This window comes from Chlamydotis macqueenii, chromosome 4 (assembly GCF_036417535.1).
Source record: "Chlamydotis macqueenii isolate bChlMac1 chromosome 4, bChlMac1.mat, whole genome shotgun sequence".
Taxonomy (NCBI): Eukaryota; Metazoa; Chordata; class Aves; order Otidiformes; family Otididae; genus Chlamydotis; species Chlamydotis macqueenii.
The window spans coordinates 72,671,026-72,698,571 of NC_141559.1; the positions used below are offsets into that span (position 1 = coordinate 72,671,026).

The following is a 27,546-nucleotide window of genomic DNA, read 5'->3' on the forward strand; positions in this document are numbered from 1 at the left end:
AGTTGTTTTGAACCTGCCCCATTTACTTGGATGCCCTCAGAGTTTGTATCATTAGTGACAAGGACTATTTCATTCCCACGTCACATTCTGCTGCTGATTTTTATAATCTTTTAACATAGTCTTTCCCCTCCTCAAGATATTTTTTTTTCACACTGAAAAGCCTTTACCTTTATCTTTTTTTTTTTTCCCCAATTACTTCAATTATTCTCACATATACAAGGCTCAGACCCCTGTGTGATCTCAAGGCTGACTGGAAAGTCCAAAGCCACTGTAAATAGAGATTTTATGCTCTGTTTGTTTGTTTACCAAGCAGTTATTTATCCTATTGGGATATTTTTTTCCTTTTCTCCACTGACTACTTAAACTTCTTTAGTGACCTACCTCGTCCAAAGTTTGTTGAAGAAATCCAAGCAGAACATGTTCTTTTCCTGGATGCTCATTAACAGCTTCACAGACCTCTTAGCACTTCATGAGCAATGACACCACAGTATAAAACCCGTGTTGGCTTTACCCCAGTACTGTGATTTCTCAGTCTATTCACAAATTCTTCACTTTATTATCCCGTCTGTCAGTTTGCCCAGCACAGCTGTAAAAGGCTGTTTCCTGATTTTTTTTCCCCCTGCATTCAAAAAATGGTGTCACATCTGGCATCATTCGTTCTCTAGCAAGGAGCCCTTCCTTATAAAGTGCTGTTCTTCGTACCGCAACGAGGGGTCTGATGGTGCAACTTCTGCACAAATTTAAAAATATATATATAAAAATAAAACCTTAATATTAAAGCACTGCAATGCTTACAGTGTACATGCCCACCTCCGAGAATAAACCGCAATGGAGTAGGTTAGGTGTTGGTGGGGTCCTTCATATTGAATGACTTTGGGGTGCAACTGGGTAGACCAAATATTAAATACAGCTTCTAGAAAAACACTAAGATCCTCTTTAAGGCTTTTTTAGGCCATGAGCCTGAGTAACTTAAGGTATTCATTTTCTAATTTTTGCATACATGCAATAGTAATAGTATGTATTACATAGTACAACTATTCTAAATATATATATTTATAGAACATATTATATACATATATATTTATACAACTTCTCCCACATATATCTTTTCTACAGGCATTCTTTCTTTCTCCAGAGAAATACTAGTAATTTACTTTCCTTTTGAAGTGGAAGGCTTTTTAATTGCATAAAAGGCAGTGAAGTGTTATAATCCTTGATTAAGCAGACAAAAAGCTGTGTCTACTTGAGACACAATAGTTATTAGTTATACCACCATGACATTTTAATGTGCTGACCACCTTTTTCTCCTGAGGTCAAGGAGGCTGTGAGTACTGAAAGGAAAACAATTAGACCACTTTGTAATATTACTTCCTTGAGTTTGATAAAATGAAATGTATTTTCTATTTAAGCATGACATTTGGTAATAATTTCAGTGTAATGGGAGCAAAAATCTAGTTAAATCTAGAAAAAGCAACAAGGAGTAATTCTGGCTTATCACTTGTCAATCTCATCTGTCAGTCATCTATAAGGAATTCCTATATTCTTAGTTAAATAGCCTGATAATTAGCTTGGTTTGATTTTGATCCACTTGAATTTGTTAGGGGTAATTTTGAATGCTTTACAGTTTTACATTATTTATTAACGGGGCTGCCATGTAAGCAAACTGATGCAGTAACAGTTGGTCAGTGGTAACTTCTGCCATGAGCTCTGAATACACTGAACTGCCATTTCCCGTTGCTGGACTGCATTCGAGTGGCAGAAGGTCATGGCACAGTTAAATGGAGACAGAACTAATGCAAAAAAAAAAAACAAAAAACAAACCCTAATTCCAAACTGCCCAAGCATTTTTCAACCAACTGGCAGGGTAGAACAGCACGTGGCTGAGGATGACTACTGTGAGTGTCCTGCTAAGGTGCCTCATTATACTGACAAATCCCAAGAGACAACAAGACAAATACTTCTTTTTTTTTGACAGGTAACTTTATTAATAATAGTCTTGGATCTGTCGCACCTACCAGGTGCCAGTCTTTTTTCACACTCCGCAAGACTTTCTGAAGAATAAACTAGAAAGGCATAAAGTTAGTTGAAGCTACTAAGACACACATTTGTACGTGGGTCTATTTTGGACTCTTTTTTTTTTTTTTTTTTTTTTTAACAGACGTTTTCATGAATGTGTGTCAAAAAACTTAAATACATTGAGAAAAACAGTAGAAAGACTATATTTACAGTCAATTATAATGGGCACTGCCAACATATCCAATAACAAAAATAAAACAAAAAAAAATTTTCATGTTTCTTTCATGCTTTTTCACAGATTTTTTTTTAAATATGATTTTGTTTTTTAAAAAATACAATAAGGAAATAATTACATTCTTATTATGAGAACATTATCTTACAACATACAGCCTGGGCCAATTAATTTGAAAGTGTCTAACAAAAATTGATACTAAATTAAGTATTCTCCATTTGAAAAATCAAATTGCCACAATCATCTCATTAAAAAAAAAATGTTGATCCCCAAAGTTATTAATTTTTTTTTTAAAAAAGCATCACCCATAAAAAAACAATTTAAAAAAAAAAGCACCTGGTACAGTAACAGGAGTTTGTTGAGGAAGCACAAGTGTAACATTTTCTTAAAAGACATAGAAATGCAATGGTTTAAAATACAAGAGTTTTCCTTTAAAACAGAAGTCATGCTGCTCTATTGCTGACTTTGCCTGGTGATCCTGAAATCTAAAAATGGTGAAAATACAGGCTCTGTCGCTTTGTATAAAAAATTGTACAGCAATAGTGCTATTCAACTAAATGGATTATGTTTCACAGCACCAAGTGGGGGTCTATGGAGGGGTTATTTCCCAAGGGTGTGGTTTTTTTTTTGTTTTCCTCTTTCAAAACCTTGGCCATCATACGGAACAGACATGCCACTAATGCAAAGTGCTGTGGTACCAACGTACTTACAGATTAGAGCCATGCAGTGACAGCATGTGCTGGTTTAAGGGCCAGGGGATGGTGGTGCTTTATGGAGCCTGTGCTGGAGGAAGGGTGAAAGACGCTTAATTTTGCAAGGAGCCCCTGCTGCAGCAGGCTCTGTAGGTGCTGACGGCGCTATAGATGCCCAGGGTGACCGGTGGCTACAGCAGAGCAGAGGCTGCGGCACCAGGGCTGGGGTTGTGTGCACGGCCCCAGCACCACGCGGTTTCTGCTTGCTTGCTTGCACAGAACTTTGCACACCTCTCTCTATCTCAAGCGTGGATTAAAATCTGTCCTTGCCAAGGATTTTTTTTTTTTCCCCATGGGAGAAGGTGGAAGATGCAATGCCGATATGAAGTAAACAAGAAAAGCGATTTGGCTTTTGACTACTCTGCATCACTTGATGCGGGACCGCGTCTTAATGGCAACTGTTACATCATTGCAAACGTTGACTAGAAGCCTAATTTGCATCATAAATATGTACAGATATAAATTAAATATTTATTGAAATATACAAATAAATAACTTAATTTGAAATAAAAAGCCTAAATGAACTTACTTTTGCTTCAAATTTGTTTCTGCTAATATTTATGGGAACTTGATACTGTTTAGTCCACAGTCATAGAGCATAGAATGTACCCTCTACTTATAGAGTTAGTAAGTAAGCAGTTGACCTAAAATAATATTAAAAAAATCCCACTTTCAGTGAAAAACCACACTGATCCTTGCTTCCCTACTGTATCTGCATTCCTGCGGTACTTTGTACAAAGCACAGTCCCAAGAAGCAAAGAGTTGTTTCTGCTGTTGGGCCCCATTTCTACTCTGCTAAAGTCAAAGGGATCCCTGGCAACAACTGCATGTGGGAACAGGCCACAGCTCTGTGTCCTAGCAGCTATCAGGTCTTTCGGATACTCTGTGCCTTCACATCCCACCAGGGCCTGCGGGAAGTCCTCTGGCATCCAGCTCAGCTGGAAATTGCAGTGTACCTTTTGGGAGGTACACACACCTATTCCTACAGGTAAGAGACAAACTACAGGCTGGGCCATCAAGGGATGTGATCCTTGATAACTGCTGTCTTGCCAACTTCTGTAGTTTTAATTGCAAATCTTAACTAATTATCAAGACTCCAGCCGTAACATCTGTGATTATCTCAAAATGTGAGTAGTACTTTAATTTTTTTAATTAAAGTAATTTTCTAGTCCTCACAGTTGAGGAGGAAAAAAAAAAATCTCGAAAATGTGATTGAAAGCTCTCCAAAGGCTTAAAAAAAAAAAATCACAGACAAAAAAATTAAAAGAACCCAACTCATTATGTTTCTTTCCCTCTCTCTCTCCTGATTTTTAAAAGCCAATCTTGAGATTTTTGAAGGACTTTAGTTGGCAATTTACTGCATGTAAGTTCTCAGGAGTGACATGGATGGAGACAGAGAAGAACAGATTTCTACAATTTTACAGACTAAAATGCAAGACGCTGTTTCCTAGTAAACAGAAATGGACTCCTGATTGGAAAAAAATCCCCAATTCTTTGTGAAACTGTTTATGAAAGAGTCTGGAAATATCATCCTTTCAGTCCATCTTCCTCAAAACTAATAGCTGAGGTCTGAAAAGACAAAGGAAACTAAGTACAGCAGTGTTCTATAACTCAAGTTTAACAATACTATAATATAAAACAAAACAAAACAAAAAAAACCAACCAAGATTGACTGCATAAGCTATTCTGAGTTGCCATTATCTGTTGAGGATAAATTTCAATTAATTATGTTTCTTTTTCAAAAAGTATAGCAAAGAAGCAGTATCTAAAAAATACCTGTTTGCCTTTTAAAAAAAAAAATCAGTGACAAGTCAAAGTTCAACAATATGATCTTTGAAAATGACTGGTGCTTCAGAATAGTAATAAAGAGAACGTACTAAAATGCATTTTTTTTTCCAAGTATGGCAGCTTTTTATCCCTCAATGACAAAAGCATCTGTCTAAAAAGTATCCCAAAAAAATGCTTCACAGCTGAGTCGTGTCATCCCACGGTCTCACACCAGCGCAGAGGATGGCGGCACGGAAGAGCTCCTGCCTTCTCGGCCAAGCAACCAAGCCATGTCTTCAGTTCTCTTTTGCCACAAGAACAGCTAACAGCAAGGTGACTGCTAACGAGCAGGACTTTGCTCAGCCACTGCTGTGGCAGACCTCAAAAGTCAGTTTTAACCTGTAAGAGTGAGGATTTTACATTGCTCTTAACGCACCGGTGGTCCGTGGGGTGCAGGCCACCTGGTACGGTGTAAGTAACATTGCTGGCCTATGCTATTTCAGCAAAGTAAACTTTCAACTGCGACTTCATGCTCCTTTTTAATTACTATAGCTGGTTTGATTTTTTTGGGGTTTCATTTTTTTTTTTTTTTACCAATGAAGTTGGAAACAAAGAGTTACAGTTAATTCAAAGGGGCACACATAGTTACACAGCAGTACGGTAGAGGGAATACAGGCAAATCAGCGCCAAGCTACCATTAACTTAACAGAATTACAAAACCTCTGATGTTGTATCGCTTGATACCACCTTTCAGATGAGTCTTTTGCAGCCATATCTTGGTCCATAATAGGTAAGGCCTTTATGGAAAGTGAGTGGTTTTGTTACATTTATGTTCCATTTTTCATCTCCCATTCCTGGAAGGGGTGGAGGGGAAAGAAGATGTTAGAGAAATCAGAATATTTCACTGATGTCATCAGATCTGCTAAGCCAAAGCCAGTTGAGGTCAGTAACAGTTTTTCCATTAACTTTGCTGGACCAAGCCTTGTGCCCACAAATTAGTCAGAGAATGCTAACAAGTATGTCCTGATAGTGTCTGTGTGCAACTTCCACCCATTCTAACTGCGTACGACAATTTTTTTTTCCTAGCGCAGTGCAAATAAGCCATGTTTGTGTTTTGCAAAGGGTACTTCTGGAGAAACGCGCACGCCGCAGTTGGTGTAAAGCACTCCGCTGGAGGTGAGTAAGGGAGAGGCTGATTTAGCATACAGGGCTTTCTAACTGCAGGAGACTGCAGGAAGCACTCAGTAGCTCTCATAGCTGACATCAAGTGATTGCTTTACTACTTTTCAATTTTTTTTATTATAAAACTCATGGCAGACACAGGTTTCCATGGCTAAAAGGGCAGCTTACCAAGGCAGAGAGACTTCCAGGCAGGGTAAAGAAAAAGCATGTTAGTTTATATTGCATTTGTTTCCCACATACATGATCCAAGCTGAGCTATTCCTCAGCAAGCTAAAAGTCACTTTGCCTTTCTGTACCTCAGTTTCCCCACCTACCATCCACAACAAAGCATGTAATCTATAATGCTTCCAACCATATGTCTCTGAGCAAGGCATTGCCATTTCTTCTGCCACATAAGTGCAAAATCATGAGATGATTGCTACAGCAAAACATCCAGTTAAATCAAACTTGTGGCTATCGAGCCAATACCTACAGTATTGCCTAACAGTAGAGAGGAGCAGAAGAGGGATGGGCTCAGCCTAGGACATCCACACGGTTCCTGCTCCCTGAATCACACCCTTACAGCAATCAGGAAATATTGAAGATACGAAGGAGTTGGCCGCTGGCTGAAGTAATCCCTGTGGAGCAACCACCCAGCTGTTCCCAGCCAGGCACTGGGGGTCTACAGATTCCTCTCCCACCCATCTACTCTGCAGGCAGCCTGCTGACTTGGCTCCCAACATGAATTCCTGACTTTAACACTCATTCCACAACATTTAAGAGCTCTGACTGAAAACCATTACTTATGCATGTAAATATCTGTTTCTGCTGCTGAAAGCAGTAATAGCATTAGTTTGGCTAAACAGCTGCACAACCATGACACCCCTTTAATCGCTGTAAAGCAACAATAAAGGTCACAGTTGGTGGCTGCTTTAGCAATAGAAGAAAGAAAATCTTGAGTTTAAAGCAGGTAGACAATTTTTTTTATGTATCTTGTGCATTTAAAAAAATGGTACTTTTATTTAAATAAAATATATTTTAAATATTCAGTTTTACACTTCAAATTATGGTAAATCTAAACTTAAAACACAGTATGGGTAAAAACTAAATTACCTTACAAAGGATACTAAATGCATATTCTCTATGTATGCGCTGCCAAAGGCCTACAGGAAGTTGTTGGCTGAGCAACTGGGAGGAGAATTTTTCTAAGAAGTGTTAAATAAGCCTTGAAAGCAGTAGCTTCTTTTGCAGGTGCAGAAGGAACTTTTCTTCTGTTTCCATTTCCCAGGCAGGTTCATGCCAATGAAAGAATGTTTAAGTAACTGAGAGCCTGACTGGGAGCTGGGATATGGGGAGAGCTCCTTTTCTTCTCCAGTCCCTGAATATAAGCAAATTGTAAGCTGCTTTCACCAGTCCACCAGTTTCAAAAACAGATGAGAAATAGTAAGTGCAGGCTCCTTGCTGCACATAACAATTTGTTTTTAGAAATCTAGTTGAAATGTGAAATGTTTAAATAATTGTTGTTTTCTGGTACAGCAAGGATATTTGGAGTATTTTACTTCTGTGGGAATGCAGACTATTGTTTTAATAGCGTCTCAGTTTCCAGCCAAGTGGAGATTAACAAAATTGCAATTAAAATGCCTTCTGACTTCTTAAAAATATGCACTATTACTTTCTAAAAAAAAATAAATTAAAAGTATATGTTACAAACAGAAAAGTTTTTTAAAAATCCAAATATACGTGCGTATGTCCTAAACAGTCAATTGCCAAGTTGCTGCTAGTTCTTAGATTTAACACTAGATCTGTCCTCTTGCTTCTCTCTGTATTTCCCTCTCACCTCAGTGCACCTGAGAGGAGCAAGATTTTGGTGGAGCGGCGTTCCAGCCTGCTGTCTCAGGTGCCTCGCCTGTGCCACACAGCTCTCCGAGCAGGCTGCACCGGGCACACATTTTCCAGGAGCAGCTGCCCTAGCAGGGAGCAGCACAGTGCCACGGGCTCACAACGGTGACGTGAGGGTGGCTGCAAACACAAGGCTGGCAGGTGGCAGGCTCGGCATCCTTCGTGCAAGGAAAGAGCAGGAAGGGAGGCTTGGTGGGGAAAGAAATAAGGTGACATTTCGGATGCTTACAGAAGTCCCTCATAACATTGGGAGATCTGCCAGTTGCTGAAGATTAGCAAGCATTAGCATGATGTGCAATCTGTTTCATGCCCACGTAGTGCACTGACATCCATGCATGTAGCGCCAAGTGTGTTCTGCTCTGGGATACTCACGTGTGACGCCCTTGCTTTAGCCACATCTATAAGGCCTGGGCTCAGGCGTCACTGCAAAAGGCCAAAAGAATTGAGAACCAGCCTCCACTGTTGCACATGTACAGTTAACTCCCCCTGAAAGCAGAGTGCGCTGCAGCTGCATACCTGATGGCAGACCTTGGCTGCAGCTCCTTGCGAATGGGCTGAGTACAGCTTGGGTTGCACTATCCAATTCAGCAAAATTTCACCCTTACTATTTAGTGCATGAGGTTTTATGAAAAAGCTGTTAAAGCTGAACTGGATACTTTGAGTTGTTTTTTCCAGGATGGCAAATGTGCTTAGTAGCTCCATATCCTTTCTGATTACATTAATCTTGCATCCAAGACTCTTCTACAAGAGCTTGACCAACCAATCGTGCCATCGAAAGCACAGTGATATCAAACAACACAGCAGGCCTTTTCCCGTATGGTATATGCTGAGCATTAAAAAATGTACCACAGCTGGAAGGTATTCCTTACACCAAAAAATGTTTAGGTTTTTATAGTGCCTTGGTTCCTCCGGATGGCTTTAATGCTGTATGTGTAGCACAAATCCACACTCGAAATGTCGTAAAGACTGTGCGCTAACTGCTAGACCACATTCCCCAAGTAACGCTGTGCTAACATGCAAATTTAAGATGAAGTGTACAGTTAGAGATGAGATCTTTTTGAGACAAATTAGCATATAATTGGAATACACAGATAAACCTTAAAGCACAAGAATCCTTCTTCAGCTTTGAAACACAAGCAGCAAACTTCAAAGTTAAAGAGAACAGAAACCTATTACTCTGAGTTTAATTGTTCTTAGTTGAATTTAAATGAATTGGGCTAAACAGCAAAAAAAAAGCAGTTGATGTCCATGGAAAGGATGGAGGAAATGGTGGTAGAAGGGTGAGAAGGCTCTCACATAAGGTAGAGCAGAAGTAGTTCATGACCTGGCCAATGTAGGAAGATTAAAAAGGCTGGGGGTGGCAGAAATGGAGAGAGTAGGATATGCCAGAAAACCAAATCATTTGTTGAGATTATGGTTTTTCAGTATCTACTACATTTAGAAGCCAGGTTCATGCTCAGTCATTGTTAATGTATATAATAAATGAAAAAGTAACAAAAATTGCTTTAAAAAATTTCCTATACAGAATACTTAATTGCTTGGAAAAAGAAATGGACTGCATGAAAATGCCTATGATTATTATTGATTATAATTACAATTAGCAGTGAACTACTAAATCAATAAAAGCTTGGGCCAATGCTATTACTGTCACCCTTGATTATGTGCTGCCCACATACTTATATTGCTAAAAAATTTAGCCAAAAAAAGGGTCATTGAAAAAAAATCTCCTTTAAACTAAAGCACAAAAATTAGAAAACTCTAACAATACAAGAGGAATGGAAACTTTAGGCTGGTTCTTGTGAGATTAAATAAAATTAATTCAATTTCTACTTTAAATGTACATTAAAAGTAGATACTTGTATAACACATTGGTGATTATTATAATGTAGAACTATTCTTTCCTTGCACCAGCTGGCAAAGATCAGACCTGATCTTGCGTTGCTTCAGAACACTTAACAGTGCTTTTTTAACCACTTCTCTGCTACACAGATTAGTGTAACTTTATAAATTTTTGAGGGACTGTCTATGTTACAGACCACTTACCTTGCAAATTAAATCTATAAAGGAATAAAGAAAAGCAGGGAATGAGAGAGTAGAGTCAAATCTGTGTCCCAAACTCCTTACCAATTCTTCTGTAAAAAAGTTCCCCCAAATCAGCAGTATTTATGTAGTAATACAAGTAATTTAGATATGGTACATTCTCAAAGCTAAATTTCATCCACATAAGCAGCAGGAATCAACTCTTCCCTCTCTCCTTCTCTGTCTCTGTCTAGCCACAAGCAAATAATATTTTTTAAAAGTAAGAAAAAAAACAGACAAAGAAAACTAGACATAAGTCTTCTCACCTTTGCTTTTCGAAGGACATGACCTCGGCATGGAGAATTATTTGATGAGGGAGGTCGCTTCAAAGCTGCTGCACTGTTCACAGGTATTGAGCACTCAGTATCACTGGTATCACAACTGGAGATTGGAGAGTTTTCCAGAGTTCGGTGCTTGAAAATTGGAGACTTAAAAAAAAGTGAAAACCCTCCACTGAGTTTCCTCTAAATAGTCATACAAGCAGTATTTTCTATCTAGACTTAGAACTGCAGATTACTTTTTTTTTTAAAGAAACCATATTCACAATAATGATGGATAAATGAAAAACAGTTTACAACAAGAGAAAACAAAACGTGTTCTGTGATGAAAATTAAAGTTTGTTTTCTGGGGTTAAACGACATTGGGTCATCTGGAGGAACTTACACATCTCTCTAACCTTTCTGCTGCAGCTACCCAGTTGCTTCTGACGCAGATCTGTAGCAAGAACCAGGGCTGCCACCCTCTGTCATGAATATCCGAGATCTAGCCCTTGCTAAAGGTGACAGTGACTGACAGGGGACTGACACAACTAGGTCTCCATCACTGTGCGATGACTTGGTGCATTTAAATCTCACTGGGATGCAGCAATGTCTCAGTTCATGCACTTTTACAATCACTGAGGACAATGAGGCATCAGCTTTTGCACATCATCCTAACACCTCCTAATCACTGCCTGTGATTCCCATGTCTACCTGCTCTCCATTGTAGAAAGTACACCAGATGTAGGTGTAAGAATGCAAATAATACAGGAAGGCATTTAGTTCTGCTCTCATTTCCTGGGCTTAATAAACGTTTAGAAAACTCTCAGTTCCCACTTATTTTTACTGCAGCTGAGGAGCTCATGGTACTGGGATTTGCATGTTTAATGGCTTTGCATACCTGTGGGCTTGAGGTTCCTGACTTGGGCTCAATAGCCAAGCCGAGTGTGATGCCACCAGCCAAGGCTTTCTTAAGGCTCTCCTTCACCTCAGTCAGTTCTAGCTCCAGGTTTACACGCTCAGCTTCCTTCTGCTTACACTCCTCTTCCAACTTCTTTAACTTGTCTTCAAGAATCACTTGGGTCTTCCTGCCTGTCATCCACAGCAATGTTATTATTAAGGAACAAGGTCTCCAAAAATCAGTGTCATCACAAAAAAGTTATGTACTTTGCAAAAGATAGATACTTTTTTTTCGTGTAAAAACCTTAGCAACAGGAATGAAATGCTTTCTTTCAGGTCCCTTCCTGAGGTTTCTGGTCTAGTTTCAAATCCGTATTTGTTTTGTTATTTTTCCATGTAATGAAAATATAATTATCCAGTCACAATAAAATTATTCCCATGTTCTGCTTGTTTGAAGTCCCAATCAGTGTCATTTCATAGGTGTGTGTGTATATACATACATATATAAAACATTTCTATTTTAAAAGTATACACACTTATATATATAATATACTTATATTATATATATTTATCTATACAGAAAGCATATAGACATTGAAGAATATTGTCTTATATCAAAACCAAACCTCATGTAGTGGCATGTCTTCAGCATGGACTACAAAGCTATTTGGATAATTAAGCTTCCCCAGGGCAGAATTCAGCACAAAAAAAGCACATCATACCAGCATTGACTTCAATCGCAGCGCGCAGATCTTTTCTTTCTTTTCGGAGTTGGGCCAGTCTATTCCGGAGCGCTTCTTTCCTCTTTAGCAACTCCTCCTCTTTGCTTTGCAACTTCTTTGCATCTGCCTCCACACGATTCTTGCCATATTTGTACTGCTCTGCATCTATATGTATTGGATTGTGGTTATTTATACGTAAATTAACAGTACAACTCTAAACTGTTCCCTGAGACTTAACACCACACGAAGCATTTCATGGTTTGAGAAACTGGTTTACAATCCCTTTTTCCACTGACTTTTTCCCAAGGTCCATGATTCCTGCTGAGTTCTGAAGCACATCTTTGGAAATGATATAGGATAGATAGTTTGTTCTCTACATTTAGACAGGGAAGATGAGAAACACCGGTCACCTTATAGTACGTTGGTTTTGAAAAATGGCCTTGCCTTTGTGTAGTTCAGAAGAAGGAAAGGAGGCTCCTCGTTATTTCTGAACCCTTGATTTTTAATTAGAAGGGGGTCAGAGGAAAAGCTGCCTGTTTGCCCTTTTTGCCTGGTTTTCATTCCTACTTCAAGTACTTAAAGGACACGCCTTTTCTCCCCTGATACAAGAGAATACAAAGATGTTCTCACTATTTTTGATACTTGAGAGCATTATTTTCTTTTTAAAAATTTCCTTTATAAATGCTTTCATTTCACAGCTTACATGTATCAGTGGTGTAATTTATGTCATAGCCCCTTCTATACCTCTGTTCCAACTGCAGATTCAAAGAAAATAAGTCAGCTAACAGATCACTTTATCTGCACTATCTGAAGGCAAAGTCAACTAAACCATTCCTGACAAACAGTTGTCAAACCAGTTTTAGTTGGTCTTTAGTAACCGAGATGCCTTTACTCCCACAACTATCTATTCCAGTACCAACTGACCAGCATGGTTAGAAAGACACATACTTTTTTTGTGAAGTCTAACTCAAATTTCTTGTTGCCATTAAATCCATGCCTTCTTAAAAATTTATCATAGGATTAAAAAAACCCACATTATTTCCTTCTCTAGCAGGAGCTGCATTTTTGAATCCACATTTTAAAAATATGGTTATATATTTTTTTCTTTTTTTTAAGCAAAGCAATCACTCTTAGGGATATCCTAGAGGCAATTCACTGCCCAGAACAACCCTCTTTCTGAACGTGCCAGTCACCAATTGAAATCTCCTCTCCCTGAGGAAGCTTTTGAGCTGTATGGTTGCCTTCATCATTTTTTATACATTTTCTTTTTCATTAGTGATAAGAGTGCTTCCACTTCTGACCAATTTGGTGTTCTGATATCTTTCTCAGCTCCTCGTATACCTCTTTTATCAGGAATGCAGAATTACTCTCTGCCCCAAAGGAAGAATAATTACCCTGGTTTTTTTTTTTCCTGCTGCCCTCATGACTTTGCAGCCATGGGGCCACATCTCATAGCTACCATTCTCCATATGACAACCCCTTATCTCATGGCATGGGACTAATGAGTCACCAATGCACACAATATCTCCTATTCAAAGTCTTGGTGGGCATCTCCCACTCAGCCTCTCAGCTACAGAAGAATCACAGTGGCTTTTTATCTTGTTTGCTAAGAAGACAGCTATTTTTGGGTATCCTCATGACTCCATTCGCAAGCGAGGCAGCAGTGAGGAGACATACTTACTGGACGCGGTGCGCTTCACACATGACGCCGATTCAGATTTCTTCGGCTGGCTATTTACAGTTCTCCCTTTTCCGGTGATCCCATTAGCAGTGGCAGGAGGCTTCTTGCCTTTAAACTGTTTGAAAACAAAAGTACAAATGGGCTCCAGCTATTTCTGTGCCACTGGCATTACAGTCGCCTTTTCATCAAGGGCAAAGCTTGACAAAAAGTGGCCTGCTTGCAGAGCCTTAATAGACTCCATTGATTGAGCTGGAGACAGCGCTTCCTCCAGAGATGTCGTCTCTGAGAGCTGCCTGCTCAGCAGGAGCCACACCAGCAATCACAGGATAATAAGGGGATAAACTCCCCCATCTCTGGTGGCAACATGGTCTCCAAGTTATTTAAAACTCTGGCATTTACTGCATTAAAAAAGCCACTGTGAGACAGAAAAGTTGTACATTTGAATAATTTTATACAGTGAAGATTCTTGAAACACAGATTTGTCAGAGTTCACTTCATACAGGAAAACCCACCAGGGTTTGCCACACAAAAATTCAACACTGTTTCTTAGTTTCTTACTATACAACCTTGCCATCCTTGTGGAGCACTGATTTCTTTTTTTTTTCATAACAATATAATTATTACACATTTTAAAATGTTACAAGTTAACATATCAATTTCCTCTTATACAACATCTAGCTACTAAATAAAAGCTTTTCTTACTTAAAAAATCTCTCATAATGGCCACACAAGCTCACAAGATTACCAGAAACAGCACATTTCATGTCCATTCCATTTAGAGGGTTGCCCTGCAGTGAACTGAGCCCTGGGAAGAGCATCGCTGTCCTGATTAATTGTAGCGTTGCCATGGGGGATGCCTTAGCCCAGCACAGGGCATATGTGTGCCATGCTCTGTTCACTCGCTTCCAAAAACATCGAGGACTAAACTGGGAGTGCAACAAGAAGCCTGCTGCTACAGCCAGGGATCAGGGCAACCTCCAGTTCTGCAACTTCACTGAATCCTAATATTCCAATATGAAGTTTTTATAGGGGTTAAGTGATTTAACACGCAATATGACAAGTGCCTTATTCAACGGAACCACTTATCTAACTTTTCCATTCCAGATTGGATTGAAAACCACCCATTTTTGTGATACATTCACAGGCTTATGCCAATGACCAGCTTTTGGAGACTGGCTATGGGCTCTAGAGAAGCTCCCCAGAGTGACTGTGAGCGAGGTTTGCTCTGCTCCCCAGCTGGGGTCTGTCTGTCTGCTATTGAGGCTGAGGACACAGGATTTCAGTTCTCAGTTCTCTTTAGCTTCACTTTAATTTCAGCTGAGGTAAAGAAGCCATCCTCAGAAAGTAGCAGAGACATAGGCTTTGGTTTTTGTCAGGGCAAGAAAATAACAGGCAGCAATTTAAATACGGTGTATACACACTATACACAATATCATTCAGTCTATATCTGTTAATATATATATTTTTTCACTATATATATATAACCATAGTATATACAATATATAGATTAGTAAAATTCTAGAGAGGCAAATCTGCTGTCACAGCCAGTTCGTAGTTCATTTTTGTTCATTTTTTCTGGTTTTTGGGTTTTTTTTTTTTTAAGTCACCACTGCCTAAGGAGACAGAAGGCAGCTAGATACACATTCAAGTTCAGCCACATCTATTTTTTTGTTATTATCCACAATCTGTAAATCATCAAGAACTTGTGGGGAAAGCCTCTTCTAGGTGCCAATACTTCCACATCAGAACTTACAATTTAGCAAACTTGTTACATTTGCAGTAGGCTCATGACTAAACTCCAAGCACTAAGGGACTGACATAGCCCAAGGCCCTTAAGATAACAACCAGATAAACAGAAGAGACAAAAAATGAAAAGCTTTGTTAAGTATTAAATAGTACAGTACCTGCGAGCCAGATCCCCTCCCCACAGCAGAGGTATTAGTGACAGACTGAGCAGAAGACAGATTGGATGAGACAGGGTATTTGTAATGGTTAGAGGAGAGTTTGTCAGTAGATAACCTATTGGGTTTTCTGTCAGCTGGTGGATAGCGAGCAAAGATTTTTGGAGACGGCAAGTTATCGTACAGGCCTGCGTTATCATAAAGCATTTCTTCTCCAACGTTCCTGCTACAAGAAGAAGGAAAGCCATCTTCTGGTTCCCACTGCAACACATACACTTTGGCAGTTAGTAAACAATACACCATGCGGAACCTCCTAAGTGGAATTAAAACATTAGTAATTCTTCTGACCATAGCAAGCCCTTGGTGTTTAGCAATTGTATGCTTATTGCTCACACTTGAGTGAAACTATTTAGAAAGGCAGGGAGGACAGAGTCTGGAAAGGAAGCATTGCATTACATGGCTCAGAGCATCAGTCCTGTGCATTTTCCATACTATCCTATCACCCTTCCTGTTTCATACACCGCACATTCTGTTGTCAGCTCTAGCACTGAGGGGGCACAAGCAGACTGTGTGAACAGGGGGATGCTCACGGGCTGCACAGATGAATCAGTTGGATTACATCTGGTACACAAGTTGTTAAAAGTAATATGGCCTAACAGTTAGCAGAAGCCAAGAGGATTTCTTCTTCTTTTTTTTTTTTTTTTTCCTCCTCAGGCTATATGTCTTTCCAGTGAATACCAGCTGCTGGTATGCTAGCATTAAATTTATTTGCTGGAGAATTATTATGCTGAGCTAACCAGCTAAAATAGCTACAGGCCATTCCTTTTTTTTTTCCTTTCATTCTTTTCAGAAAAATGGAAAGCTCAACAACAATACTCCAGTGATTCATTCAATTAATCTTAAAAGAAACCATTGTTGCCAAACACCCTTCCTTAATCCATCCTGGCTGTGGCAGTACACTACTCCTACAAAGGCTTGAGCACATCCAAGAACTACACATTCAGATTACTCACCACATATGTGGTCATGTGTTGTTCCCAAGCAGGGCGTTCTACATCTTTCTGACATTACTAAGACATGATGGAGAACTTAACATTTTGAAACCCTGAACGTCTCTTGAGTTCAGCCTTAGTGGGGGCCTTTATGAAGCAGCTCAAAGAGCTGATATGGGCTGTAGCTCCCCTGTAAATCTTCCTGAGGACCATATATTAATACGGGTTAACATCCACTATGTGTTAAACCCTATTACACATCTGCCTATGATCACCTCTGCAATTTATGAAAATGGAAGTGAACACTGTGATTCTCCCTTTGGATGAGCAGTACCTGCTGTCCTAAGGAATGTAGCTCCAGGGACTAAGTGTTTTTTTTTTTAATCAACAGACACCAAAAAGTGCCTGGTGTAACTGAGTCCTTAATTTTGCCAGGTCCAGTGTGATCTAAAAAATACCCCCTCAAGTGAGTATTATATTCAAGGACTTGGCAACAAATCGTCAACAGGCAACTGCTTTCTAAATGCACGTTGGCTCACATGCAGGTTAATGTAAACAGTATGTCCCACACCCCTAATACTTTGTAGGTGTGAGAGAAATTTGCAGCCCCTGAATAAAAAAAAAAATAAGAGTTCATTTGGAAACTGGCCAGTAGGGCTTTTTAGATAATATAATTTTCAGATGTTCATGCATTCAACACATGCAAACCATTTGTTCTGTGCAAATTCAATTCTTACCGATCCGTTTATGCAGGGAACATCATCGTAATGAAGTGCCATTCCAGTCGGACAGGCGTAGCCATTGGCAGTGCTTCCCCGATATGGATTTGTAGATATAACTCGCCTGTTCATAAAACTGAATAAAGCAAAATAAAAATAATAAAAACCAGCACTTGAACCTCAGTCTAAATGATGATTCAGTGGTATGTTCCCTGTATCTGATTATGTAGCCTGGAAGCACATATCTTCTCACTTTCTGCAGGAAAACTGAGAACAGTTTTCCTTCTTTGGCTACTCACACGTTGCTGCTAGCAGCCAATATTGCACCATATGTTCCTGTATTCCATTCTTACAGTGGGGATATGACTGTGTGAAAGCCAGGAGGGCAACAGCTGTAACTGCTCAGTGGCATGTTTACATGGGAACCTGCTGATCTGTGTTACAAAGCAGCTTGCCAGTGTCCCATAAAAGTTCCCTTGTTGTCTGCATGGGGGAGAAGCAGGTGTTTCTGTGTGCATGCGCGCTCAAGGGAGATGTGAACTTAGGAATTGGGACAAACAAGAATCAAAGCCAGCAAAAACTTGAAAAAAAAGTGGAACTTTGATGAAATGTAAGTTAACAAATGTATCAAAATTTGCTGAATATTTTTTTCCTCAAAATCTGGGAATTTTTCATTTCCATATCAGAACTTTTGTCTAGGTAGTCTGTCCACAATGGCCTTGTTTCCCAACTCTCTGCCTGTGTAATTGTGCATGCAAATACTCTATATGTTCATTCTTGCTCTGTTTCACATGCTGGATCTGATCTCTGGGCACTTCAAAAGGGATATATATATATACACATATATATGTATATGTATGTTTGTTTGTTTCTCACTCTCTCTCCAAAATCAACATTGCAGCTTGTTTTACTGGAATTTTGCAGGACACATGGACCACAACGAGCTTTGTGTTGGGAACAAAGATCTAACAGTGCAGAAAATGACAGAATCAGGCCCAATAGCAATAACGACCCCAGGGTGAGCTTTCCTTTGTAGCAACCGCTGAAATAGAATGAGGTATGGAGTGAGATCTCAAATAATTCCTATAGATTCAGGTGTATGTGAATGGGAAAACAAAGCTTTCCACCCCAAACAATGGAACTATTCAGACTCTGTGCTGACATTCATAAAACATGATAAAGCCCCACTAAAGTAGAGAAGGTCTTCTGTAGTGCTGGCTGGAGCTCAACAATGCTGTGGTTTCAACAGTTGCTTTCTTTTGGCTTTGGAATAACATGGAATCCATTGAATTTCTCATTCAGGGGGAGAGAGACCTCTTCCAACTGTGGCTCACCTGAGCTGCGGGAGACCTGCGCTCACAGGAGGGATCAACCTGCCCAGTTCGGTGTGAACCTTTCAGGGCAGGGCAGGGCAGTGGAATAATCATTACACAGAAGCTTTTCTTACTTCATACAAACAACAAAAAGCCCAAGATAAATTCCATGATAAAAATGTTTTTAACTATCATATATCATAATTCATTAGACATTATTAAAGCGTTGCACTTGTTTACTGTTCCTCTTACTGAAGAATAGTACTCCAGTGTTTCTGGTTAGTCTGAAGGACTGCATTTGGAGTAGTTACTGTACTTCTTTCTATTTAAGTAGAGTGATGCATAACAACCATGTCTGAAAACTGGGATATTCATTAGTGACATATGATGCACCCATAGCAACTATTTCCACCACCAAAGGAAACGAAGATTTATCTAAGTATCTCCAAACACTCCATAAGCAATATTGCACTAAGCCTCATTAATCCTGTTTAGAGATGCATCCATGTAAGTTAATTGTACTCTGAAACTGCTGGGTGGGAAAGCAAATGGAGACGATCTGCTCAGAAGCTTTTTTTCTTAATGCTTTCCTGGATACCTAATGATTTAGATGAAGAAAATTGATGAGGCTATTAATGAAGAGCAAATCGTTTGCAAAGCATCAGTCTCAGGAAACGAATAACCAATAATCTTGAAGTGACTGTGATAATCAAAGCTTTAATGATAACTGCAGTTAATTAGGAATACTGATACTCATTCTATAAAGGGCAGGAATAGTATTTTATTAACACTTACGTATCATTGTAATTTATCCTCATTTTCTAGGAGTAGTTGAAAATCAGCAGACAGCTACTCTAGTTGCTTATCAACAAGCTTTTACAGTCTTTTAAGGACACCCAATGAATTTTAACTAATGCTTAATAGGGGAATTCTGCTATTTTGCAAGTTGTTTGACATTCCTTTCTAACATGTGGTCTAGTTGCATATGTTTTTGCACTTGGCTCCAATTAATATCACATTTGTTCAGAAAAGGAAAGCCAAGCAGTATTCAGGGGGAAAAGGTTTCCATTCTGTTTCTTTCTTAAATGTGGTTATTGGTAGATGCTGACTGAAGCAAAAATACATGTCAACACAGGATAAACTTTTTGAGCCCTATTAACTTCAAAACAAGTATTAATGTAAGTCTGTAAGCTAAGTGCATTTTGATTCTATCAAAATTATCTGGTTTTCACAAAACTAGGCATGTGGTAACACTGAGTCACTTTGATTTCCATCAGAAGTCATTCAAACTAGATTCCGAATGAAACTGCCCATTTTTCCTCCTTAAAGCTCTCTTAACACCTCACTAATGGCAGGAGAGTCTTCTTTTGGAAAACTGAAGCTTTTGCCTTTTTTTATTTATTATTTTTAGTTAGTTTAAAGTTATAATGGGCAGATAGGGTGTGATTCTCCAATATATTGTCACAAGAATTCCAAATTTATGTGGGCAGTCCCATTTTGCAGCAAGATGAGGGACGACGCCTTTCAGCTGTCTTCTCAGGCCACCCGCTTGCTGACCCCAGGAAACCATGGGGTACGTCAACAGCAGGACATCCCACCTGTCCCAACTGTCCCTTCACTCCCATTTCTAAACAGTCTAATCTAGCCAAGGAAAAATGACAGTCTCTTCCCACCAAAAACTCCTTTAATGCCTAAATTAATTTGAACACTTAAATCACTACATACGCTAAGTATGCATTACTTTTCTTAGCACAGGATTGGTAATGGGGAATTCAGTGTACTGATTTGCATTTTAAACAGAGTTTCTGTGCTGCACCCTAGACACCTTCCCAATTTCCACCTCCTACATTAAAACCCACAAATTAATTGGAATGGTGTGAGCCTGATGAAGTTTTTAATTACTCAAAAAAGAACAAGAGAAGGAAACATTAAGAACGTGACTATCCAAGACTTAAATTTGCTATACATTTTGAGTGTACAGCATATATTGGCCAATGTATGCTGTACTTATTGGCTGTATGTACAGCAAATAAAGCCAATGGATAAATGTGAACTATGTAGCTGTATATTTATTTTATTTTCAGCATATTTGTCCTCTTCCAGAGGTCATTCTAAGTCTTCAAGCAAAAAAAAATTAAAGTAAAGCATTTGATAAGGAGACTTACTGAAAAAATCAGTAAAGATTTGAGTAAAGTTGGATGGTATCTGCATCTTTTACAGAACTAGAAGGATGCCAACACGATAATCATAAACACATCTGACATACTGTAATGCTGAAACACTTCAGGAGTTCAATATCTGGCAAAGGGGAGTGGATTTTGATAAGCTCTCTTGGCACTGGAGATAACATATGGCTATAAATTCTCAGAGTACTGGAAACACCCGGGCAGCTAAACGCCTCTCACCAGAATGTCTGTTTTGCAGCCTGGATGACGCTTGCCGTCATTTCTACGTCGATGTAGTCATAGTGCAGAGCTCCAGGGTCTGTTGAAGATCCCGTTTCCGCCAGCAAAATTCCTATCCATCTACCCATGTCTTCAGAGGAGGATGCCTGTGAGGAGAGGAGGGCAAGGGTGTATGTCAGGTCTTTAGTCTGCCACCGAGCTGAGTGTTACTTCAAAACAGGGCATTCTTGCTGGCTGACAAATTGCTACCACATTGTACGAGAGGCTCTGGTTTCCCTCTGCTGAACTCCTAAAAATCCCAGGATTTCTTATTAAATCTGTTTTGCCAGAAGGACTGCACTTTAAGTAAGCTATGTGCTCATCAGTTATGATGTAATACAAAGTGGGCAATGTCCAAAAACGAAGAAAAAATAATCATTTCAAGCTAGTGGATTTAGATTCAAGTCATGCTTATTTTAGGCTTCAGAAAATTTAAAGCTATAACAGAACTATTTTCCTATGTTAGGCTGGGGGATTTTAGCTAGGATGACTCCCAAGAAGAAAATGTTAATCCTAAGTAGAAACAAGGGGGGAAAAAACCAAAATACTAGAAGAAATTTTAGTGTTCCTTTTTGAAAAATTTTTGAAAAATTAATGATGACATTAATTTTCCTAATGGCACAAGTACAAACATGTATACTGTTAAAATAACTTTCAATTTTTCATATTTTGCTTCAAGTTACCAATTACAAAGTTAAATAGTAGCAAAATAAAAAATGGAGAAAAGGCAGAGGGGAAAGAAACTCTGCAGTTTCTAAATTTCTTGTTCTTTTAAAATATTTCATTGCCTTTCATACTTCAGCTACTTTCTAGTTTTTTCAGCTTCTCTGAATTGCTCACATACAACAGGCCTGCTTGCAAGGACAGCAGAATAATGTGACCTGCAGTCTGAAATCCAAAGTGGTCAAAGTGTCCCTCCTGCCACTGAAAACAAAAGGTTGCTTCCTCCTCTATCATCTCCATCACACTTGGCTTTAAGTGTCTTCTCATTTCAGCTTTCAAAATATGATTAATAAAACCCCCTCAAAAATCCCAACCCACCTAACACAGATCTTCAAAGTATGACCTTCGTACTGTGAGGAGCGTGCCAGCATGCACACACGTGGTGTGTCAAGAGACTCGCCAGGATGCTGGTACACTGCATTTTCTTACCACATAATTACTTTAAGACAGATACAGACTGAGCAAAAACAGCTCACATAAGTAGCAGACAAATGAGAGTCAAGAGCTCTAGAGATCCCATCAACAGTGATCCATTATTTAATTATTGCTAAGCTATTTACCCAAAGTAATTGTATCCCTGATGTAAAAGTATGTATAGAGAAGGAGCAGGGATATTTTAGTAGCAGGTCAAGGAAAGGTCAGTGTAGAGAAAAGCACTGTAATGAGAAGATTTCTGAACTGCATTAAATCTCAGTTCTCTCTTTGCCTGCAACTCTCAGTATTTTTTTCTCCTTCCAGTATTTATTATCCAGCTCTGCAATAATATTATTCCAAAGATTTTTTTGAATGGCTAGGTTATATGAAAGTGCTTCTCTAATTTAGCTTGTGGGTGTTCCTACAAGTCAGAGCCATTAGCAACCACTGCACCTCGAGCACAGCGACCTCCTGCCCATTTCGGAGCAGCCGGAAGGTCAGGGGATGCTTTGAATCCAGTCCTGGGATGACTTCACAGCCACGGAGAGGGATAGAAACAATGTGTGTCTTCAGATCTGTCCTGTCCTTGTGGAAAATGAGTTTATTATCTTTCACTCTGCACCAGCGCTCACGCCAACGATTATTTGAAAGCACGTTGAGATATCCTGCAATAAAATTAAATGTGAGATATTCTACTCCAGACTTTTTTTTTGAAAGAAAAAAAAAAAGAAACTTGCATTTCAATGTAATGCTAGCACTTAAACAACTTATTCCTCTTATAACAGAAAGTCCAGATGGATTTTAGGAAGAAAAGTAAATGACGCTGTCCCATTTCTTTCAATCACAGAATCATAGAATGGTTAGGGTTGGAAGGGGCCTTTAAAGGTCATCTAGTCCAACCCCCCTGCAAGGAGCAGGGACTTCTCCAACCAGATCAGGTTGCTCAGAGCCTCATCCAATCTGGCCCTGAATGTTTCCAGGGATGGGGCATCCGCCACCTCTCTGCGCAACCTGTTCCAGTGTTCCACCACACTCAGTGTAAAAATTTCTTCCTCATGTCTAGTCTAAATCTACCCTCTTTTAGTCTAATCAAAACTTTCAGTGTGCCAATAACCTAGAAAAAAGCATATAAAAATATGACCTCACTCCTGTGCAAACGGCTGTTCTGTGTTAGTCACTGAAGCAGCTGGATGAGGAGAAGCACACCGACCTTCAGGACTTTATTAGAATGGGAGAGGGACAGTGAAAAAAAGATACATACACAGCTGATGTGCTCACGCAGAAGATCCACCTTCTCCATGTATAATGGCTTTGATAACTGTGGCTGATTAAAATTTTCTGGGAAAATCACAGCTCATATTATATAATTAGGTGATGAGCTACATTCTGCAACATCCAAAATCAGCGTTACAAAGATCTGCTAAGCATTGACACTATATGTTCTAATCTCATTGAGAAAGAAGAATGCACATTTGGTTGGCAAACTTTTAAAGCAGAATTTAAAAGACTGCTACCGATGTCAAGAAAAATAAAATTCATATTGGTTTAAAATCCAATAAGTAAATGTATATGAAATTAAGATAAACTTTAAGAGAAAAGTTTTAACTTTTTTTTCCCCCCACAGATAATACAGTACCCTTACAAAAAATCAGGATTTCACTAACAAATTGCCTTCTAAAAAAATCTTGCTTTTCTCATCATACTCTATACCGGATACAGTGTCAAGGCATATAATACCATTAAATGGGCAGTATTCTGTGTTTTTTCTTCTCCGTCCCATAGCAACAATCATTCCAGACTCAAACCTTAAAATCAAGACAATGTCCAATTTTCCTGCCTTATTTAGTTTGGGACTGAAAAAAAAAAATCTTTTAATTTTGCTTCCACATTACAAATGTTGCATGAATTCAGCACGTTGCTGCTTCCAAACAGGCTATGAAGGGGGAAACAAATGGTATGTAGCACAGGCCAGAATTTATGTAAAAAAAATCGTCTTCTATCTCAGGTCTGACTTTCATTTAATCCTGTTGGATAGCTTTCTCTTTGGTTTTCATTAAAACTATGACTTATCATTATTTTTTTCTGGGTTTCCCTTCCAACATTATGGTTCCAATGTCAAAGCTTGATCCAACAGGATATAGCAGATCAGAATCGTGCACATCTTGGAAGGTGCCATAAAAAAAGGAGGATGTGCACAATCCTCTGATTTTGGCTCCTTATGATGATCACACTCGCCAGCTCTTCTGCTTCCTCCTGTAACAAAACCCTGTATAGTAATGCATTATAAATAATCCCTAGAAATGGAAAACCCTTCACGTGCAAGCCAGCTGGCTTGTTTTGGAGTGAGAGTCCTTTTTTTCAGACTTTTTCCCCGCCCTGCTCCCAACGCACCTCTCAGAAAAGCTCTTCCAAACCCTCCTACTTCACTTGAACTAAGCAGTATCCCATGCTTTTCCTCCCACATATCCCTACTTAAACCTTCAACAGTTGACATGATCAAAATGTCTTGAGTGTGTTCCCAGTTGGGGCATTAGCACCTCAGTTTAGCTGAGCCAGTCAAAGACCAGTGATGCTGTAGGGAAGAGCTTTGCCATTACTCCCAGTGCAGGTGGGTTTCCATTTCCACTCTAGCTGGGTGTCTCCTGCAGACCCACTGGGCTTTTCCCTTTGTTCATGGGAGGCAGAACTTTTTACAGTGTAAAAGTCTTCAACTATGGAGCAACCTCCCGGAGGGCAGTGCACTGAGCCAAATTTCTGGTGGTGAGAAACTCCTTCTGCAAAGACTTCCTGCCATGACCAAAGCCTAGACACTTACATATTTTCCTATAAAATCTGCAAGTGGTGTTGAGTAGAGCCAAATGCAAGCAATAGTAATAGCTCTATTTAAGTCCATATCCGAAATAATGACAGAAATACTAGGAATTAAGACTGTACAGCTGTAGTTAACGTCTCACATAATACAGAATAATCAATGGAGAATGAGACCCTAGAAGTTTGAGTTTTATGGAAGCCAGATGCTTCGGACAATGCATCTGACTGGACACAGCTTTTCCCAGCTGTTCTTTTGGTTGATAAATCACATCTGATGTATAGGCATATACACACACACATATTTAATCAAAGATTTGTTATATAAATGATTCCATAAAGTGTGGCTTGAGAGCCACCTGCGATCTATGAAGTTTTCGCTAGTGGTCCATGGATCTGCTTCTTTCACATCTATGACACTTCAAGTACTGATGAGTTCTGTACAGCCTAACCACAGATTTCTGTGTTTCCCAAAGTTTTCCTAGTCAATTAAAGGGGAAAACACAAATCAAAATTCAGAATCCAGTGCAACTGCTTCACAGCTTTCTTTCCATGGAATTTTTTTTTAAGGGATTGGGATAAGGGTAGGTTCAACTTTATTCACATATGTAAGTGTTATTTAATACTGAAGCATCAGAAAGCAAACAGGAGAATATAAATATATTGCACTGTTTGAAAATATCAGAGTAGTGAGGACATCAGCTAAGTGCATTGCACAAAGTCCTAAATTGTGAGCAAACATTAACAGCTAAAATACAAAACAAGCATTTTCTGCATGCCTTTTTATACACTTCCTTGGTGCTGGCAAGCACTACAGCTGTCATATGGAGTGATCAACATTAGGAGCTAAAATAGCTTACTAGAAATTTGTTACTTCATTCAAGTTTTGCCCAATATATACCACTTTAGGAACCCACAATTAAACTCAAATCACTTTGGCTGAGGCCAGTCAGCTGCTGTCTTGATTGCTATCCCATAAAATATCACCACAGTCCATCAAAAAAGACTTGATCCCTTCCCAAGAACCTTCTTCTAATTCTTAGTCTAAATATATTTCATAGTCCAGCCTATATTCTTTTTATATCGATTTGTTTGAAAATAGTTCTTGCTTCTTTCTACTTTTTGTCCACGCTTCTCTTCTCCCTCACCTTTCCAAAGAGCAATGATAATCCTTCTGAGCCTGTGCTACCATTTTATTTTAAAAGTCAAATTATTTTAGTCTCTTTCTAAATGCTAAGCTCTTGATTACTCTACTCCTCTTTCAATCTGAGTGCATCCTTCTGATGTAGGGGGAAGAATTATAGCAGCAAAAGTAATTTTAGAGGAACTTCTAGGCTAGAATTTTATAAAGTTTTAGTTGCAATGTGCATTTATGACTCACGGAGAAAAATCACTTACCACACGTTGGAACATCTTCTTCAGCTGATGAGGTCTGTTCATCTGTTGATGGCTTTTTCTTTCCTAAACCAATAATCTTCGTTATTTTTTTCCCTGTTACTTTAGTCACAGTGCCCTTGGCTTCTGATTTTGAACTTTTTTTCCTCTTCACTATTAAGAAAACAGAAGCGTGTATTTTAGTGTGTTTAAATTAACCAATGACTAGAGAGAACCTGAGAAAAACAGTAGTTCAGACAAACAATCCTGTGCAACAGAAGTTGCAGACTGCAAAAAGATAAACATTATATGCCCTCTGTAATGCAGATGCCCATAAATAACCTGTGTGCTATAAAAATCATGGCATTCAGAAGGATAAGAGAAACAAAAACCAATCATATAATTTAATCTAATGAAGCTGAAAGTCTCTTTCCACAGCAGTCATCATTTAATTTATCAGTATGTCTGAAGTACCTGCATATAAATTTAGCTCATATACACAAGAATAAAAATCCAGCCAGACGATCCTTCATTGTTCCTGAAAATTTATCTCAAAATACTTCTAAAATTAAGCACACAACAAAGACAGAATATGCTTGCCTAGCAAAAATATTCCTGCCATGTACAATTAGGTTAAAGTATCGTATCACAATGGACCTTTTAGAAAGACAGGACTTGCAAATTAACTACTAACAATTAAATCAGTGGGATCAGTAAAGCATTCAATGGTTAGAAGTTGGCACTTTTTGTGATCATGAAGGCTTGAAAAGAAACAGCTCTGCTGAAAAGAAGTATTTTGCTAACATCCTGTCTATGCTTACATTAACTTAGTACAATACTAGTAATACTAGGGTTCTGCGAGCTGACGCGCGTTGAACACAACACGACAAGGACTACGGATATAATTTCTAAAAGTGCCTACCTGACGAAAACCCTAAACAACTTTTTTTAAAAAAAGTTTCTAAGATTAAACAGAACCAGAACAAAGAGCTTTTACTTGCAAAACAGAACAAACGAAGTAAACTTTCACAAATTGCCAAATTTCAGTGTTCAAATTTGGATTCCATCAACAGAGCAAAAGTCTCTCTGTTAACTGACAGGGCAGCATAAATATCCATCAACTTGCCCTGATTTATGATTGTGATGAAAAATGCATTTAGGATAGTTACTGATTGAGCTGCTGTAACTTTATCCCTGACATATCAATTCCCTTTGCAACAGTGCACATTTAGTGGTTATGGACTTGGGTACTGAAGAAAAAAATGTTCATATGAGAAATGACCATATGAATTGATGGACTGGGAAGAAGAATGAACAGAAAATAGTGAAGCAGTTTGGGACTCACAATGGGATAATTTATTATATTTCGTGTAATTGTGAACAATCATGGAA

The 27,546-nt window shown here is 38.9% G+C and overlaps 1 protein-coding gene across 3 annotated transcripts in view; it reads right to left on the minus strand.

Moving 5' to 3' along the window:
- Nucleotides 1-1,958: 1,958 nt before the first annotated feature.
- Nucleotides 1,959-27,546, minus strand: part of AFAP1 (actin filament associated protein 1) — a 69,283-nt gene continuing 43,695 nt past the window's right edge. Inside the window, exons 9-18 of one of the 3 annotated variants that reach the window (XM_086747161.1) lie at nucleotides 26,179-26,328; nucleotides 22,426-22,637; nucleotides 20,797-20,942; nucleotides 17,097-17,214; nucleotides 15,371-15,628; nucleotides 13,467-13,581; nucleotides 11,786-11,950; nucleotides 11,065-11,255; nucleotides 10,173-10,334; nucleotides 1,959-5,621 (exon numbers count right to left, since the gene is read on the minus strand). In XM_086747161.1, the coding sequence (XP_086603287.1) occupies nucleotides 5,595-5,621; nucleotides 10,173-10,334; nucleotides 11,065-11,255; nucleotides 11,786-11,950; nucleotides 13,467-13,581; nucleotides 15,371-15,628; nucleotides 17,097-17,214; nucleotides 20,797-20,942; nucleotides 22,426-22,637; nucleotides 26,179-26,328 (1,544 nt within the window). In that variant the 3' untranslated portion in view covers nucleotides 1,959-5,594. Of the gene's footprint in view, nucleotides 5,622-8,199; nucleotides 8,251-10,172; nucleotides 10,335-11,064; nucleotides 11,256-11,785; nucleotides 11,951-13,466; nucleotides 13,582-15,370; nucleotides 15,629-17,096; nucleotides 17,215-20,796; nucleotides 20,943-22,425; nucleotides 22,638-26,178; nucleotides 26,329-27,546 lie in introns of all 3 variants that reach the window. The other 2 variants (XM_086747160.1, XM_086747159.1) reach the window with 2 other exon arrangements.